We start from the raw sequence: 18,415 nt of genomic DNA, 5'->3' as shown, positions 1-18,415 counted from the left end.
GTCCTGGGGATTAAGCCCAGAAACCCCTCTTTGCACTATAGCTCCAGCCTTCTTCTGTTTGAGTCAAGGTCTCATTAAATTCCCCAGGCTAGACTTGAATTCAGTCGCCTAGGCAAGCTTTCAGTGTGGTCCTCCCAGCTAGCTAAAAAGTCTACACACCAGGTTATTGTAGGATTCATTGTACAACTTTTCACAGGAACTTTTAAGGGAGACGTTTCCCTAACCACACTCCAGAGGTCTGCACTTGAAAGGGTCAAACAAAACTGGGCTTTCTTGTAACTGCTGCGAGTTTCTGGGGGGCAGGGGAGCATTTGCCCTTGTGATTAAACAGGGTGGGGGGGGGTTCCAGAATACAAAGTTGTTGAAATTTATTTAACCAATCTTATTGTTGAACATTTGAGCTATTTCAGTGTGTTGACCTTTGGGAATGTTTTAATAAGGCGATCAACATCTTTGTTAAAGAATCGTTACACACTCCTTGGTTAGGTCCTTTGAATTCCTGGAAGTGGAATTACTGGCGCAAAGGGTATGAGATACGTTATTGCCAATTTGTTTTCACGGAGTGATTTTTTACCCACTTACATTCCCACGGGCAATTTCACAGGGTTCAAACGGAGCCTCCGGAGTCCTTAACTGTCAAACGCCAAACTAGAACTTCCAGCTCCGGGCTTCCACCTCGATTTCCCGCCCACTACACACACCAGCCGAAAGCCGCACGCGCTCTCAGCCCCACTCTTCCCAGGTCCGCCTCTTCCTCAACTCTCTGCCCAATCAGAAACAGAGTCTCTCAGACTCGTCGTACGATTGGGAGACACAAGCATCCGTCAGGCTCGCGGGCGGGCGCAGAGGGCTGACGGACGTGGCGAGCAGCCAGTGCGAGCCCGGAGTAGTCTGTGCGCTGGCCTGGAAGCGCTAGTCCCGCCGGTGAGGTGTGCTGGCGGCTGGCGGAGTGAGGCACTGGCAGACATGGCTCCCAGCGCGCTGGCTCCCGAGCCGGAGAGTCGGAAGGGCATCCGGGCCGTGTTGCTGGGACCGCCCGGGGCTGGCAAGGGGACCCAGGTGAGTGTCCCCTCCTCAGCACACTCGGCGGTGGATCCCGCGGAGCTGCAAGGTCAGGGCGGTCGGAGAGCCGGAAGCTCGTTTCCCGCTCCGGAGCGGGGCGGTGAGCTCTGGCCTGCAGAGACCCTCGCGGGGGTCCCAGACTGTGGAGCTGTGTTTAGGGGAGGGACTCAGTCGGAGGTCGGAGGAGGCTGAAGTGGGCTTGGGGCACTTGGGGGGAACCCAGGCTAAGGGGTCGTGTTAGGGGATCCAGGAGCTGTTAGCTGAAAATCGTGAATGGTAGGGCGATCCCCCCAGACTGAAGCTCCGGATCCCAGGCCCGAGTGGGAGAAAGCTTTGTGGCCAAGGCGCCCTCCAAGTTGGCAGTGGATTATCCTGAGTCAGGGATAACTTCCATACATAAGGGGTAGAACTTTTTTTTAATGATTAATAACTAGGGGTAAGGAAGTCTCTGCAGCACGTGGAGCACAGTGAGAGCTGGCGTGTGCTGATCGAGGCGTACTGCCAAGAGTGAGGCAGGGTCATGATTGAGGCACCAGCGTTGAGGGGGATGGGCGAAAACCCTTCCAGTTCACCCGAAAGCTGGAGCTGAATGTGTTGGTCGTGTTTATAAAGCGCGGGAGCCATGCGGGTTGTGGGTGGCACAAGCTAACTCTTAATGATTTTTAGTTGTGTGATTTTGGGACGCTAACATACCGGGCCAGCAGGTAGGAAAGCAGGCCCAGAGGTCCAAAGGCTTTCCGAGATCAGTGACATTGGCTTCTTGAAGACGTGTACCTCCAGAGGATTGGAGCTGCCTTCTGCCCCACTCCAGGGCCTCACTTGGCATCTGGGCCATAGGTCAGGATTGGGATTTATGATCTCACAGGATTTGGAAACTCATACGTTGAGTTATTGCCCAGGGTTTGGCATCACCCACCCACTTCTCACTTCTACCTCCCTGCCAGACCCTAGGCCTTGGGACCTTGCTGATCTTTCAAGGAATTCTTTCAAGGCAGGCTTCTCAAGCAAATGGACACCGTTCTGTCCCCAGTCTTGCTAGCACTACTGAGTTTATTTATTTATTTTTTTTTAAGATAACCATGCATGCCATGATACATATATGGAGGTCAGAGGACAACTTGCTGGAGTCATTTTCTCTTTCTACCGAGTGGAGCCCAGGGAGCCAACTGAGGTCATCAGACTCGATGGCAAGCTACTTTACCTGCTCGGCCATGTCACCTGTCCTGTTTGCCAAGTTCTAAAGTTTTGGCCAGCAGCTCATCATCTGACTCCTTGTAGGGACCTCTGTAACACCTGTCACATCTCCTGACCCTTGATGGAGTGGCTGGGGATGGATGAGGTCCACGGGTTAATGGGGGTGATGAGGAGAGAGAGAGAGAGAGAGAGAGAGAGAGAGAGAGAGAGAGAGAGAGAGAGAGAGAGAGAGAGAGAGAGAGAGAGAGAGAGAGAGAGAGAGAGGAGGTGGAAGGCTTAGTTCACTTCTTCTGACTTTACCTCTGCCTCTGGGCTGTAGGTCACAAAGGACCACTATACCATCTCTCTCTGTTATAAACTTATAGGTTCTTTTTTCCTGAGGTTCCACCACTACCTTGCACTCAGTGATGTTGACATCTCGTCGTTCCTGTTGCTGCCGCTCTCAGTAGTTAGGTAATCCGCAGTCTAAGCGGGTTTAATTTTGGATGTGGACAGCTCCTACTATGAGTTACCGTCGTGGACAGGACTGCTCCTGTGTGACCTTTTTCAGTTTCTCCTGACATTGATTGTTTCAGCTGTGAAACGGACAGCTCTCCCGCACTGGGTCAGGGCCTTATAGTCTAGCAAGCGATGTGATTTCTTAGCTCCCGTGTTTTCACCTGGGAAAGGAAGAGCGTCCGAGGCTATTGGAGCTCGTAGCCTTTCTGTTGGGGGCACCCATCCATTCCTCGTTGCTGGGATGGCACCTGGCAGGAACACAGTGAATGCTGACTCCTCAGCAGCAGATCCCTCTGCGCCCGGCTCTGTTGCAGTTCGTCGCCAAGCTGATTTATTCAGGGTTGGGAGGACAGTACATCAGTGAGCTCATGGAAGAAGGTACAGGAATGGCAGGAGTTGGTCCAAGAAGGCTTTGTGAAGTAATTAGAAGTCTGACTTGAAAGCTAAGAAGCTAAGTGTGGCCGAGCCAGTGGTGGTGCAGGCCTTTAATCCCAACACTCAGGAGTCATAGGCAGGCCTCTGTGAGTTCGAGGCCAGCCTGGTCTACGTAGTGAGTTCCAATACAGCCAGGGCTACACAGAGAAACCCTGTCTCAAAAAAACCAAAAGGAAGAGAAAGGGTGGGAGAAACAGCTCATACATTCTGTAATCCCAAAGAATACGGCCAAGTTTGAGACTAGCTTGGCTACAGAGTGAGACCCTGTGTGTCCAAAAACAACACCACGAAACAAAGAACTGGGTCTTCAGAAAATATACAACAATCACTTAACCTCCATCCGCCTCCCTCTCTCTACCAGGAGCCATAAAAATATTGGTGGTTGTAGCTTTATAGCATTGAACAAAAGTTCACACAGAGACTGCACAGTGACAGCCCGGAGACACACCCACACACACCCAAACTTTTTATTGTAAGTTTTAAATACACATAAAGGTGCAGGTGAAAGGCTGTAATCTCAGCTGCTAGGGAGGCTGGAGCAAGAGGCTCACTAGTTCAAGTCCTGTCCAGGCTAAGAATGAGATCAGCCTGGACATCTTACTAAGATGTCCTTGCCTCAGAATAACAGAGCTGGGAATGTGTTTGCTGGTAGCTCATTTACCTAGCTGTGTAAGGTCTTGCGTTCACTCCTCAGAACCACAAGAAGGAAAGCATGGTGTAGTGAGCCCCAGTAACCATCAGCTGATGGCAGACACTGCCTCCCCATCCACGCTCCCTCGAATTATGATAAATCAGATCCAGACACCATAACATTTTTACAATATATTTTAGTATCTCTAAAACAAGCTTAAAAAATAAATACAATATCCCCTAAAAATTAACAAATTTCAATAGTCAGTGTTCAAATTTCTATTGGTTTCATACATATGATAATTTTAAGTCTTTCTGTTTTTATTTTTTTCAATCATTAGATTATTGTATGGGTCCCTGGAATTGAAGTCAGGTCCTCAGGCATGGTGGCCTTTACCTGCTCAGCCATCTTGCTTGCCCTGTTCCTCTTTCTTATGCTATAGTTTTGTGGAAGAAACCTACAAGTTTTCAGTTAGTATTCCTTTGGTGTGTTTAACAGGCTGCCCTCTTCCATTCCTGCGGATCTTTAGTTTGCTGCGTAGTTTTTCAGATTCAGTTTCTTGGCCTGGCTACCCAGGCGCTGCCGTGTTCCCTCCTCCAGACACTTGCAATGTTTGGAGCGGTTGCTATGGGTTTCCTAAGTCTGGTAATTAATTATGGTGGTAGTGCCGCAGCGTTCTGACTCTATTACTCCTTTTTCATTCCTTGGCTGAGATATCTCCTCTCCTCGCTGGACCCCCTTCCCCCAGTGTCTCAGCAGGTAGCCCAGGCTGGCCTTAAACTCAGCTCCTGCTTCAGCCTCGCAGGTGTGAGATTCCAAGCACTTTCCACAGCTGGCGCTTAACTTGTACAAACTTTCCATGCCCTGTTTGCTTGCCCGGTGCTGTGGTTTATAAAGCCCATTTAAATGCTTGGTTTGTTCCTTTTTTTTTTTTTTTTTTTTTTTTTTTGTCAGCTTTCTAAGTAATGGGTTGACTATGGAATGTTTTCAGTTGTGAAATTTAAAAAACAAGAAATTACAGCTCTTTTTTCCTGGTGAAAATGAGAAGATCTGCCAGCAGTGGGCATCCATTCCAGTAGGGCAGGAGTGCATTTTACTCCAGATGACCCTTCAGGGACTCTCCTGCCCGCCCCCCTCTTAGCCCCCACCCCCTGCTTAGACTGCCTGGTCCTTAGTAGCAGCTGACTGCACTGCTGACGAGGGCCTGCTCAGTGATGTTTGTTTTCTTCCCGCCACTTCCTCTTGTACCTGTATAATTTCATATTACATGGTTCATGTCAGCGTGGCTAAAGTAAATTTCCTCAACGATTTCTGGGCTGAGAGATGACTCTGGGCAAATATATATACATACATATATATTTTTTTCTTTTCCTAGGTGGGATGTCTCACTGGCCTGGTGCTCATCAAATAAGTTAGACTAGCTGGCCCGTGAGTTCAGGGATCTGTCTGTCTCCACCCCAACCCTGGCTGGAGTCCTTAGCAAGCATCACCGCACCCAGTTTTTTTTTTTTTTTTTTTTTTTTTAAAACCTGGTTTCTGGAGCTAGAACTCAGCCAGGTTATTGTGCTCACAGAGCAACGGCCTTTCCAGCTGAGCTGTCTGCCCCCACCCCGTATGGCACAGCAGTTGAGTGCCCTAGACAGGGCCCATCCATAGTCTCCACAGCACAGGATCTCCCGCATGCCACATCCGCCCTGTTGGTGGTGTGTGTTCTTCATGCAGCTGTGGAGTCACCTGGAAAGGAGTGTGAGCAGCCGACACTGCGGGATAACAGTCGAACATTTGATTTCCCGGTGCAGCTTTTCTTAGGTGTTTTGACCCCGGCTTCTGTGATTTGTCCACTCAAGTTAACTTTATTTATTATTTATTTATTTTTGTTTTGTTTTATAGAAAAGCAATTTATTCCATTATAAGCACTTACACAGTTAGTCATGGAGAGTAGTAACAGGCCTGATGGTGAGACAGGTCAACCAAAATGGAGATGGCTTCAAACTTTAGTGGTCAAGGACTAACTCCTACACTTTTGGCCAAAAGGCCATGTTGGGCCAGCGGGGGCAATGTGTCTGTAATCTCAGCCCCTCAGGAGGCTGGGGTTTGAGATCATGAGACCAGCCTGAGCTCCATAACAAAACCCTGTCACGAAACAAACCAGACACCTCCTAAAACTGACCTGCTGGTGATGCCTGCACACAGCGTGTACACATCACAGCCACTTTCTGAGGGATGCGGTCTTCACGTTAAACAGATGTGCAAGCTGTTCTGGGCCTGCAAGGAGGAAGATTTAGCCAGGATACTGCAGCAGGTCTGCCTTGCCTGCCCCAGCTGCAAGACCTAGAGGCCACAGCATACCACAGGAACACATTCACCCTATGGAAGATACCTGAGCACACAGTGTGCCGGCCTTGGCCTGTCTGCATTAGAGAATGAGCTGCCTAAGGGTCACAGCAGCCATGTAAAGTATTGCGTAGCTGCTGTATGTGTTCTCAGTTAGAGCAGGGCTGTGAGCTTGTGTTTCGGTGGCGTGGTTAGTGGGAATGGCTAGTTTTTTTGCATGCTAAGTGGATTCCAAGTACTTTACTTGGAATATCATGCAATCATAGAGTCCTTACAATAACCCTATAATTGCTTTATATTAGAATATAAGGTAAGATGCTGTTATTCCTATTACAAACAAGGAAAGTGCCAGGGCCTACAGTGCTCACTCTTTCTTGGTTTTTGTTTTCGACTCCACAGGCACCCAGGTTGGCAGAAAACTTCTGTGTCTGCCATTTGGCCACTGGGGACATGCTGAGAGCTATGGTGGCTTCAGGTTCAGAGCTGGGCAAGAAGTTGAAGGCGACGATGGATGCTGGAAAACTGGTAGGTTTGTCGTACCTGCGAGTGTTGCCATTCCGAGTCCAGAGTGGTGGCCCCGCTGCATGGGCTTCTGGGTGTTGACTTCCTTATTCATCGCAGACACAGTCGAAGCCAGTGCAGTCACAGAACGTTTCCACCGTCCTAGAAAGTCTTCTGAGGTAGTCCTGTGTGGAGATGTTTCCAACAGACTGCCAGGTACAGGAACTTTGAGCAGAACACATTATTTGTTTGATTCTGGACTTATTATTGGTTCACAACTTATTTGTATAGTTTTATTATTTTGTGTATATGGGCAAGCACTTTTCTCATAAAACCATCTTGCCAGCCATTTTCATGGTATTCTTTTTTCTTTCTTTTTAATTAAAGTAGTATTATAAGTACTGGAGAGATGGATCAATAGTTAAGAGTACTTATAACTCTTTCAGGGGACCTAGGTTCGATTAGCAGCACCCACATGGCAGTCACAACCGCAGTTCCCCGAGATCCAACCCCTTCTGACTTCAGCAGGCACCAAGCATGCACATGGTACACAGACAAAACATGCATAAACATAAAATAATAAATTTTTCAAGTTTAGGGGTGTGTGTGTGCTCCAGCCAGCCACACACCTTTAATCCCATCACTGAAAAGCAAGCAGGCAGGTGTCTGAATTTGAGTTTCAGGTTAACCAGGACTATACAGTGAAACCTCTCAAAACAAACAAACAATATATATCAATATATATGCATACATACATATACATAGTATGTGTATATATATATATATAATTATATCATTTCCCGCTCCCATTCCCTTTTCTTCCTCCAGCCCCTTCTGTATGTTCATAGTTTTCTTTAAGATACCTTGTAATACTTTTTGTAATTCACTCAAACTAAATAGAACAAGTAAAAGCGCTGTTCCTGGGACAAGACTCTAGGGTGTATGCAGAGGAGGTTCTGGGAGACTACAGAATGCCCATAAAGCTCTTCTGTGGCTCACTGCTCGATTTCTTATAGTTCTGGTTATGAGCCTAGCTCTTAACAGCTGAGCTGTCTCTCCAGCCCCGCGCTCTAGTTCTGACAAGGGAGTTAGTTACTTGGTTGGTAGTTGTGGGAAAGTAAGCCTGTGTCATAAACCAGTTGGCTTGATTTGACAGACACAGTGAATTGACTAAACCTTTACTTGGGCCAGCTCTTGCTTCTAACATTCATTCTAGAGCATGACTTTGGTAACACTAGCAGAAGTCAGTTTGTTCTTGAACACAGCAGGCGAGAGCTGGACCACTGGGCCACACTGCAGTTCCTCTGGCCCTTGTTTTGCTCCTGTTTTTAATTTTCTAAATTATACTCTGTCAGTGTGTGCATTCGTCTGCCAGAGCATTCATGTGGGGGCTGGAAGACAGCTTTTGATAAACAGCTCTCTTCTTCTACCACGTGGGTGCTGAGTTCAAGGTCAGGTTGTCAGGCTTGGGTGGTACCCACTGAGCCATTTCATCATCCCTGTTTCTGTTTTGGAAGCAGGATTTGACGTGTTTACCTGGTTGACCTGGCACTTACGTGTGTCCCAGGCTGGCCTCCCGGGTGTTGAGATGGTAGGTGTGGACCACAACCAGTCCGTCCACACATTCCTTCCTACCAGTCCTTTATATCAGTGAGGCCATGAATCAAGACAGAAAGATAGAGATTTTGGACTTTGGGTTTTGGCAGGAAATTCTGTGTGAGAGAGAATGGGCGTGCGGCAGTGAGATCGCTTATCTCCGAGCCCTCGATCAGTTGCAGTTTATACTTTGTCCCTAAGTTCATAGCCAGTTCTGGAGATAGAGACTAGACAACTGCATCCACTGATAGACCTGGAACAGTTTGGTTGTTCTTCTGGTTTGCACTAGGATGCCAAAGAAAACGCTCTCTGTGCTTCCTGTCTGTCTCTGTGGCAGTCCAGGTTGAATTGGAGAGTACATCTAATTAATAAATAAGACTAGACAAGATTGACAGCCTGTGCTGTAATACAGGTGGGAACTTGTCTCTCTTTAAAGGCCCTGGGAGAATGAAAGATTTTTGGTGGATTTTTTTTTTTTTTTTGGAAAGGCCTAGAGTATGCTGTGGTAGCTTTTGGTTCTTGTTTCTGATCCAATATTGCCAATTCAGTGCCCTTCTTTTTCATACCTTAGACAGCCCAGATCAGATAAATAAATAATCAAGCCAGCATATCAGTTGTGGTATGAACTTGTGAATCAGGGATAATTGGTGTGTCCCTACGTTCTAGTCAAACTGCTCTTCTCCCCTGGTTCTCGGGTGATGTCTCTGCCGTGTACCCTCACCTTGAGGACAGCCTGTTGCTGATAAGCTGTTATATGATGGTTAAAGGATTACTGGCAGAAGAGGCCCATAGGGCCTAAGACACACAGAGCTGTCCTGCTGGGGCGCAGCCCATGGATCCCTCTTCCCTTGCCCAGTTTATTGGAACACATTAGAGTTTCAAGGGAGGGACATGTCTGGCCACCAGCTAATTATGGATGTGAGTGTTGCAGATGGAGTCTGTCCTGGTCAGCTTTGTGTGACTGTGATAAATATGTAAGAGAAGCCAACTAAAGAAGAAAATACTATTTTAGATCAATTCCAGTCCAGGGCTGCTTGGTGCCAGTGTTTCTGAGCTGTGTTGAACTGTTGTGCAAAGTGTGTATTAAAACAAAGCTACGCACCTTATAGAGGCAGATAGAATGCATACTCACTCAAGCAAGATGGCTAAGAAGGTAAAAAAAATAAAAAAAAGTGTGTTCTACTTGTGTCTGATTACCTAAAGTTCAGTGCTGAGCCCAAGTAAAGGTCGAAGGTGAGAAGTGGCTCCAAGTGTGTGCCATGGTGCATGTGCCCTCCCTCCCTCCCCAACACGCATACATAAGGTTTAAAAATATAGTCTTAGAGATCAGGCCTTCAATATATGAGCTCAAGGGGGTACATTTAAGATCCAAACTGTAATGGAGACACCCCACATTTACTCTGCTTTCGCATCTGTGGCGTCAAACTGACTTGCTGTTTGGAAACCAAGTCTTCTGTGCATAGACTTGAGCTTGTGTGTGGGGTGTATCACCTAGATGACAGAGTTGAACCAGGGCTCTTTTCTTGTAGGTGAGTGATGAAATGGTTGTGGAACTCATTGAGAAGAATTTGGAGAGTCCTTCATGCAAAAATGGCTTTCTCCTAGATGGCTTCCCTCGGACTGTGAGGCAGGCTGAAATGGTAGGTGGTGGCTGTCACAGCTGCACGGTGGCAGGTGCTGGCTCTTTATGTGAATTACTTCAAGGGGATGGAGCTGATCGAGCTTAGGTGGGTCCATGCTCTTTTGCAGCTTGATGGCCTCATGGAGAAGAGGAAGGAGAAGCTTGATTCAGTGATTGAGTTCAGCATTCCAGACTCCCTGCTGATCCGGAGGATCACTGGAAGGTAGGTATCCCTGCAGATGCCTTCATGCTTGCTCAGAGCTTTGTGGGGCAGAAGCACTGGTGCCTGTGGAAGTCAGAATAGGGCATCAGATTCCCCTGGACTGGAGCTATAGGTGGTTGTGAGCTGCTTTGTGGGTACTGGTAGTTGTACCCGGGTCCTTTGGAAGAGCATCCTATGCTCTTAACCATTGGGCCATCTCTTCAACACCCACCCATTTTTCTTTTAATGAAAGAAATTTTGGTTCTTAGTACAGCTTGTTTTCTTATTTCTCTGGAATAGTGTCAAACATAGAAATGCATCTGTTGAGAAATCCTCGCTGTTTCAGGCTGTGGTTTCTCTCTACTCCATTTCTCTGTATCTGCTTCTTGTCTGCCAGCACCACTACGAGAACCTTTGTTTTTTTGTTTTTTTGTTTTTTTTTTTTTTTTTTTTTGTATCGTGGCTGGAAGGGGAGAGACTTATTGGTGAGCATCACTAGAGTGTGCTACAGCACAGTTGAAGCTCTCGTGAGTACAGGGCCTGCCACTTGTCCAGGGTGCAGTTATCAGGGATGGGCTGCTTCTCAGCTCTCATTCCTTCTAGTTCATTTGAATTCAATTTGGTAAAGTCCCTTTTGAGATCTAGATCTTTTGGTGGCCAGGGAACTTGAACTTGGCCCTGTACTGGACTTCAGTCATGTTTCTTAGGCTGCAGCCAAGCACAGGTGTTCTTGATGACCTGACCAGTGTGAACCCTGGGGCTCTTGAAAGCCACCCCACATGCCTGCTTGGAGAACAGACTGGGGAGATCATGAGGAAAAGGCATGAGCGTTGCTTGTCATTTTTAAAAAGCGGCATGGGAAAGACACCATGCAACAGATTCGTGCGGAGGGGATTATAATTAGGGAAAGCGGACCATAAAAAGAGGGAGGGAGGGAGGGAGGGAGGGAGGGAGGGAGGTCAGCCTCTGGGGACAGGAGCAGCAGAAGGAGAGAGAAAGGAACAGACAGACAAAGGTAGAGAGAGATGGGAGGTGGTCAAGGCCCTTTTAAAAGGGAACCTAGTGAATGTGCGTAGGAGGTGCTCCTAGTGCCTGGAGCTGAGGACGTATCCTGTCAGGACCCGAAGGGCAGGCCAGTGCAGATGCCTAAATACTAACACTACTCGCAAAATGGGGTTACCCATTAATAACAGGCTGAGTATACCATTGGAGACCAGCAAAGGAACCTGGCATACTGAATTGCCTATAAGGAAAGTAGCTGCTTTTTTTTTTTTAATTTTATTTTACTTTAATTTTTTAAAACAATCTTTTTAAATTTTCCCTACCAATCCCAGTTCCCTCTCCTTTCCTCCCATTCACCTCACCTTCCACCTACCCCAGCCCCCATTTACTCCTTAGAGAGGGCGAGCCTTCCCGTGGGAGTCACTTGAGGCAGGTCTAAGGCCCTCCCCCTGTATCCAGGCTGAGCAAGGTATCCCTCCGTAAGGAATGGGTTCCAGAAAGCCAGTTCATGCACTAGGGGTAAATCCTGGCTCCACGACCAGTGGCCTCGCAAACTGCCCAAGCCACACTACTGTCACCCACACTCAGAGGGCCTAGTTCGGTCCTGTGCAAAGCCAGATATGAATAGATAACAGTGTGAGATGTGTTATTCTGTAAGGCTCTGAAGGGTACATTCAAACCTACTTTACATTAATTTTCTTTTCAAATTTACTTTTTTTTTTTTAATGTTTCCAGGTATTTTATAGGCTTCTACACAACAGAGACCTGTGTTTCTTTATAGTCCCTTTGGGCATGAAGTAGACAAAATTGATGTTAGACCAAGAAACAGTAGGATTGCCAGGTGATGGTGGTGTATGCCTTTAATCCCTGCACTTAGGAGGCAGAGGCAGGTGGATATCTGTGAGTTCGAGGCCAGCCTGGCCTACAGAGTGAGTTCCAGGATAGCCAGGGCTACACAGAGAAGCTCTATCTCTAAATCCAAAAAAAAAAAAAAAAAAGAAGCAGCAGCAGCAGTAAGGTTGACAGTAAGAAACATCCCTAGGCTTGCTACTCTGGAGGTACAAAGCAGGCAGTAACAGCCAATGACACTGGAGGTCTTTAACTTAATGAGGTCAGCATCCTGGGTACCTGCTCCTACATCAAACCATACCCCGGGGCTGAAGACCATGACAAGCTCTAGAAGAATAGTACAGTGACGCCTGCTTCTGATCTCAAAGAGTCGTCTGAAACTAGGTCATTCTGACCATTCAGTGCAGTGGGGGAGAGAGCCTAGGAGAGCTGTGCCGTCAGCGTGGACCGAGGGAGGGCAGGAGAGAGACCTGTGCCGTCAGCGTGGACCGAGGGAGGGCAGGAGAGAGAGCTGTGCCGTCAGCGTGGACCGAGGGAGGGCAGGAGAGGAGTGGCAGCGGGAGTGTTGGTGGGGAGGGCTCGGGTTGGGGCCTGTGGTAGACTAGTTGACTCACAGTAGGAGCTGTGCTTTGGAAGCTGCAGGGGCAAAATGGGTGAAGTTGAAAGAAAGGATGGGCTCCGGGATGTTTGTGGGGCCAAGAAGAGTGGGCGTGGTCTGGAGCCACTGGTTATTGGTGCACAAACTACATTCTAAAATATTGCCTTGGTGCTGACTTGTAAGCTGGGGAGGGGTGGCAGATCAGGATTTCATCTGGGAGCCTGCTCATAGTTCCATACAACGATAGAGACTTGTGACCGGCTGCGGGGTGACCATAGAGGGAGGATAGGAGAGAAAACCCGATCCCTTAGTTTAGAAATGATTTAGTGTAGTGTAAGTTCTCCCAATCATGGAGGTCCCAGGGATTGAACTCAGGTCATCAGGCTTGGTGCAAAGCACTAAGAAGCCTGCCCTCCCATCTGCTTTTATTTTTATGTGTAGCCCAGGCTACCCTTGAACTATAGGAATCCTCCCACCTCAGCCCCCCCCTAATTCTGGGATTATAGCACACCCAGCTTCTTTGTTTTAAGATAGGGTCTGACTGTTGCTTAAGCTGTTCTCACAATCCTGGGCCTAAGTAACAGGTTCCTCCACCTTAACTTCCCTGGTAGCTGAGACCATTACAGTGTCCATCTTCATGATTGGCTTAGTATGCCGTTTCTCCTAGTGGCCTTGCTCACGCTGTCGTTTATCAGTGGCCACAGAGGTGGGCATCATTGTCTGTATATCCATAACATGTTTTTGTGTGTTTGCTTTATAACCAAATTAGGCTAGAAAACAGCACAAGCAGGCACATACTTGTGATCTAAGATGTTTGTGGGGTGTCGGTGCAGAAGTAGCTTAAGTCAAGGTGTTCTGTTCCCCAACACTTTGTATTAATCTTGTGAGGATTGTTGTGTTTGTTGGAGGTATTGATTCCTGCTAAGTGCTGCCTGTAGCAGAGATTGTGATCCATCATTTCATAACCAGGTGGATTCAGTGTAAGATCTGGTTTCAGCTAGGAACTTCTTTAGGAAATGGGTATGACTAGAATGAACGTCTGTGTGCACTGAACAGCAGAGTCCTCCTAAGGTCTGGACTAGGTTGTTCTTGCCAGCATCTTTCTTTATGCTTGGGCAAGGCAGAAAACATTCTTAAACCCTAGCCCTAACCCTAACCCTAACCCTCTAACCGAGGGGTAGCAATAGCTGTCCTCTGCTAGACAGCCCATTATTTTCCTGGTGTGATGTGCTAGCTGGGGTCTCTGCTGATTAAAGTCTTCCATTCTTCTCTGTCTCTGCTTGTCATTCCAGAGTCCCCTGGAGTACAGAGGTATTTCCAGGCAGCCTGACTCACAATACATGTGCTGTCTTGCAGACTGATTCACCCCAAGAGTGGCCGGTCCTACCATGAGGAGTTCAACCCTCCAAAGGAGCCAATGAAAGATGATGTATGTAAACTCGGGGCAGGAGGGGGTTTGTTTGTTTGTTTGTCTTTTCCTTCCTCCTTCTTCCATCATTTAGCCAGGAAGATATTTCACTGTCTTGTGAGGGAGATGTGACAGATCTGGACAGCGTCTCCAGGTGGCTTTATGCTTATCCTTACCCCATGGCCATCTAAGCAGTTGTCCAGTCAGGAGAAGGTTGCCAGGAGGTGGCACTGAAGAGAACATTGCTGACCATTGTGCTCCAGAATGCCCTGCTCTTGGGGTACCCAGGGACTGCTGCCCTGGGGTCTCATCTGTGGCACAGAGTCTTCCTGGTCTGCTGTGGAGCATGCAGACAACAGTGAAATTTCTCGGGCTTCCTCTTGTGATGGGAGACAAGTGCAGGTTGTCCAGGGTCTGTAAATACGGGCCACGGTTCAAAAAGTCAGCAATTTTGCCAGAGCCCTTTCTCACTTTACTTACTGTGTTCACGATGTTAGTGGGTGATGCTCCCTAATCAAGCTGAACACTTAAGCAGCGGAGACTGCAGTTGCCAGTGCAGCTGATTGCTCTCCAGGGTCTCCCTCTCGTTCCGACTCTAGACGGGCTGTGGTAGAAGTTGAGCAGCCTGGGCACAGAACAAGCAAAAAGCATTGCTATTTCTGGCCCCCAGCTTCTGCTTCTGCTTCTGGGGCCTCCTGCATCCCAGAAGAGTGAGCACTTGTCATGACTGTCCACCGTCTGTTCCCTCTCCTTCTCAGATTACTGGAGAGCCCCTGATCCGCAGGTCAGATGACAATGAGAAGGCCTTGAAGATCCGCCTGGAGGCCTACCACACGCAGACCACCCCGCTCGTGGAGTACTACAGGAAGCGGGGCATTCACAGTGCCATCGACGCATGCCAGACCCCGGACGTCGTGTTTGCCAGCATCCTAGCAGCCTTCTCCAAAGCCACATGTAAAGACTTGGTTATGTTTATCTAGTGTTGGGCTCTAAGAGGAATGTCTTTCTTCTTTCTGTCCCTGTTAAAGGAATGGGTAGGCCTGGCAAGGGAGGCAGGGGCACTTCCTCCCTCAGGCAGCAAGGGAGTCTTCCGATGTACTGATTAAACAGCACTTACTTGATGTATCCCATGTATGTACAGCACTCTCTGTATGCGTTTGCTGTGTGTGCTCACCTTACATTCTATCCTGGACTGTGTTTTCCTAGCTGTTTACTTTTCTTACTCATACCTTTTTAAAAAGTAGCACACATGCTATTAGATATCATTATAGCCTTTTTTTTTTTTTATTTTTTGAGATGGTCTCTATGTATCTCCAGCTGTCCTGGAACTCACCATATCGGCAAGCTAGCCAAAAACTCAGATTTGCCCATCTCTGCCTCCTGAGTGCTGGGATTAAAGGCGTGCCCCACCATGCCCAGCTTCTTTATAAGATTTTTAAATAAGATGTGTTTTAGTAGATTTTGTTCCCCTCCTGCACTATAATCCCCTTCCTGTGCTGTAATACCTCTTCCTTACACACACACACACATACACATAAAATCTCCTTTAGCCACACTTAATTCTATGTTTTAGGCAAAATGAACTGTTGAGTATTCATCTGGCAGGTACTCCAGGCACAAAGCCTCACAGTACTTACCGTAACAAGCAGCTGGTTCCAAGTGTACAGTCACATGAAGTCAGTCAGTGTCATAGCTCCTGATACACATTCTTGACAGGAAACAAAACCACGAGGCAGTGGATCCACAGGCATCAGTAATTTTTTCCCCTTTAATGGAACTTTAAAGACATACTGCAGATTCCAGCAATTACTCGGAGGAGCAGGCGAGGGTGGAATATTTTTGTGATCAACATCACAGGCTGCAAAGTTGAGACCACTTGGGATTTCCAAAGAATTAAATCGGGTAGAAGATCCTCAGGGATTCAGATTGTCTTTGAACATTAGGGCTAGGTAACTCAGCAGCCAAATCTCTTTCCCCACATACAGACTCAGTTATAGGTAGGTTTGTTTTTGTTTGCCTGCTTCCAGGGATGAACCAGTGATTAGGGAAGAATCTCTTTTTGGATTCGTTCCCATCAAAAATTTATCCAAACACAATACACAAAACCCAAATCAGATGTGTCCCTCTCAAATGTCCTATACCCCATATTCCATGAAGTGTAGCCACAGGCTCCCCAAGAAAAGATCACTCCAAAACAAGGCCATATGTGACCAAAACAAGCTTTTATTTGCAACCTTAGCTCCCACTATTATGAATGTCCTATGGTCTGGGCTCTGCCTCTTGGTCTCTGGATGATTTGTGACAGATAAAATACTAGGCTGCTGTGACGAGACCTCAAAGCCTTCAGCCTCTCGACAGCTTAGAAAGTCAGTGACATGGCCAGCAAATGATGGCACCTGCCTCTGCGTAGCCTGCTGGCTCTAAAGTTCTCGGGCCCCATCTGGCCTGCGCTCTCCTACTGTCTGAACCTGTCCACACGGAAGCTCCATGGGTATGTGGCCGTCCTGCTTCCCTTTTGGCCTCCAAGTCACGCCGCTGCTGCCGCCCTGCCTTGTTTCCTTAGCTTCAAATTAATTCTGTCTGCTCTTAACAGAAACCCAGTCTGGCTTTTTGTGTTTCTGAAAAGCACATGACTGCTGGAAATGGGTGAGGGAGAGGAGTGAAACCAAAACTACCAGCTGGGCCTGCAGGAGTAGGAGGTCTTTCTCAGAATGAGGGTGGCTCCATGCGTCTCACAGCTGAGGGGTTGCTAACTGAATGTGAGTGATCTGTGCACAGACATCTGCCACCTGACCATATATGTACACATATATGTGTGTATGTGTATATCCACATACACACACACATATATATATTCATGTGTGCACACACACCAAATGCCTATAACATTTGGGCTTCCGGTGGAAAACCATAGGGGTACAGGTGCTCTTCGGTGGTTGGCATTGTACACTTGCTTTGTTTGATTGCAGAGTTGTAACCTCAACGGGCATGAGAGCTTTCACCCGGCAGAGAAATGTCCAGTGTTTAATGCATTTGGTTGCATGCCAGCCTTCCCTGATATTTACTTGATTTTTTTAAAACCCATTTTGTTCTTTCTTTTTCCTCTCTATTTCAGCCTAGTAAAAGAAGGCAAGGCGAGACTGCACCCTGCTCATCTCCCCGCCGTGTGATCCCTGCTCTTAGGTGCTGGGCAGAAGGGAAAGGGGTGGTCACGGGAAGGAAGGATGGTGACGGAGGTGGGGAGGGGCTCAGGACGAGCATTTGGAACAGCGGCAGTGTTGTAATTAGAAGGAATTTTTAAAAAATGCATAGGTGGGAATTTGTAATGGATAAGGAAGGGAAAAGATTAATTTTTTTAAAAACCCGTGATTGGGGGTGATTGGTATAAACGAGCTAAGGTATTTTTTTAAGCGATCAAGTTCTCATTTACTCTGGAACACAAAGCTAATCCTGCTCTAAGAGACCTCAGCTTCCATGTAAGGAGTTCATGGATCACGGGGCCGAGAATGTAGCCGTCAGACTGGACCTGTGTATCCTGTATGCAGCAAGCGCCGCGGGCTGCTGCCGGTGACTCCCCATTCCATAAAGTTAAAGACTCGCCTGAACATATGGAGGAGGTGGGGGTGTGATCTCATGGGGGGTGGTTCAGCAAATCATTTTTACTGGAATTGTGGGGAGCAAGAGGAGACAGATCACATACTTCTTCCCACTTGGAGTCGCCTGCTCTAGCGGCAAAGCCTTCAGCAGCCACCCGGCACACACTAGTCCTACAACTTTGCCTTCGTTCATCCCCCGGACCCTTTTCAATAAATGAACAAGGGCTAAGAATGTAGTTCAGCGGCATGTGTGTGCCTGGCATTACAAGGCCTTGGGTTCAGTACTCAGCGGTGAAAGGGGAAACAAAATGTCTTAAGCTAAATCTTCCAAAGATTGTCCTTCTCATCCTCCAGTCCTGTGCCTGGGATCTCTGACAACACTGTGATGTATCTTTCAATGAGGTGCCTTCGTAATTGACCAAATGCTGCCGTGTTTGGCCCCTGAGTCAATAAAGTATGTTGAAAATTTGCATCCCTGTTGTGGCATTTTTTTTTTTTTTGAAGAATTCTGAATCACAAGACAAAAAATGATGTCGAATTCTGGACCTGTCTTTAAAGCCCATTCCATTCATGGTGGTTAGTGCAGTGTCGTGAAGAAGTACACATGTGTACTCCTGAGCGGAGCCCGCACCCTTGTAGCCGTCAGCTCCTGGGCAAGCCTTTGTTGAGCCAGACAAGGCAGCTCAGTCTAGTGGTGGATCACATACACCAGTGGTGAGCCACATACTTCGTTCTGCCTCATCTGACAAAAGTCCACGGTGCTGTCTTCTACATTTGGCATTAAACAAAGTTTATAAGAAGCCAGCCCTTGGCTTGGTGCCCACCACATATCAGGCGTTGGATAAATGTTGGGTCAGAATATACACAAATGCCTGCTTCCTGCTGAGC

At 47.6% G+C, this 18,415-nt stretch overlaps 1 protein-coding gene and 1 non-coding gene across 3 annotated transcripts; both read left to right on the top strand.

Annotated features, from left to right (window-relative positions):
- Window positions 1-888: 888 nt before the first annotated feature.
- Ak2 (adenylate kinase 2) lies at window positions 889-17,999 on the top strand. Of its 2 annotated transcripts, XM_050153157.1 has the most exons (7): window positions 892-1,059; window positions 6,554-6,679; window positions 9,781-9,891; window positions 10,001-10,095; window positions 13,880-13,952; window positions 14,690-14,885; window positions 17,047-17,999. In XM_050153157.1, the coding sequence occupies exons 1-7, from the start codon at window positions 967-969 to the stop codon at window positions 17,049-17,051; spliced, it is 699 nt and encodes a 232-aa protein (XP_050009114.1). In that variant the 5' UTR covers window positions 892-966; the 3' UTR covers window positions 17,052-17,999. The 2 variants fall into 2 exon arrangements, with proteins under 2 accessions (XP_050009105.1, XP_050009114.1); XM_050153148.1 differs by lacking the exon at window positions 17,047-17,999 and having other exon boundaries at window positions 889-1,059; window positions 14,690-15,056.
- LOC126510425 (small nucleolar RNA SNORA31) lies at window positions 8,487-8,614 on the top strand. The gene has a single exon (XR_007594386.1). It is a non-coding gene; the product is annotated as a small nucleolar RNA SNORA31 (small nucleolar RNA).
- Window positions 18,000-18,415: the final 416 nt, after the last annotated feature.

The sequence above is a fragment of the Alexandromys fortis genome, unplaced genomic scaffold, assembly GCF_014885135.2.
Source record: "Alexandromys fortis isolate MF-2015 unplaced genomic scaffold, M_Fortis_MF-2015_v1.1 scaffold_26, whole genome shotgun sequence".
NCBI lineage: Eukaryota > Metazoa > Chordata > Mammalia > Rodentia > Cricetidae > Alexandromys > Alexandromys fortis.
This window is presented reverse-complemented; position numbering and strand designations above follow the sequence as displayed.

Excerpts from the sequence above, each read along its gene's own strand:
- Ak2 (XM_050153148.1), top strand. The coding sequence starts at position 967 with ATGGCTCCCAGCGCGCTGGCTCCCGAGCCGGAGAGTCGGAAGGGCATC. Across the intron at positions 9,892-10,000 it reads CTGTGAGGCAGGCTGAAATG|CTTGATGGCCTCATGGAGAA; the intron begins GTAGGTGGTGGC and ends GCTCTTTTGCAG. Across the intron at positions 13,953-14,689 it reads AGGAGCCAATGAAAGATGAT|ATTACTGGAGAGCCCCTGAT; the intron begins GTATGTAAACTC and ends TCTCCTTCTCAG.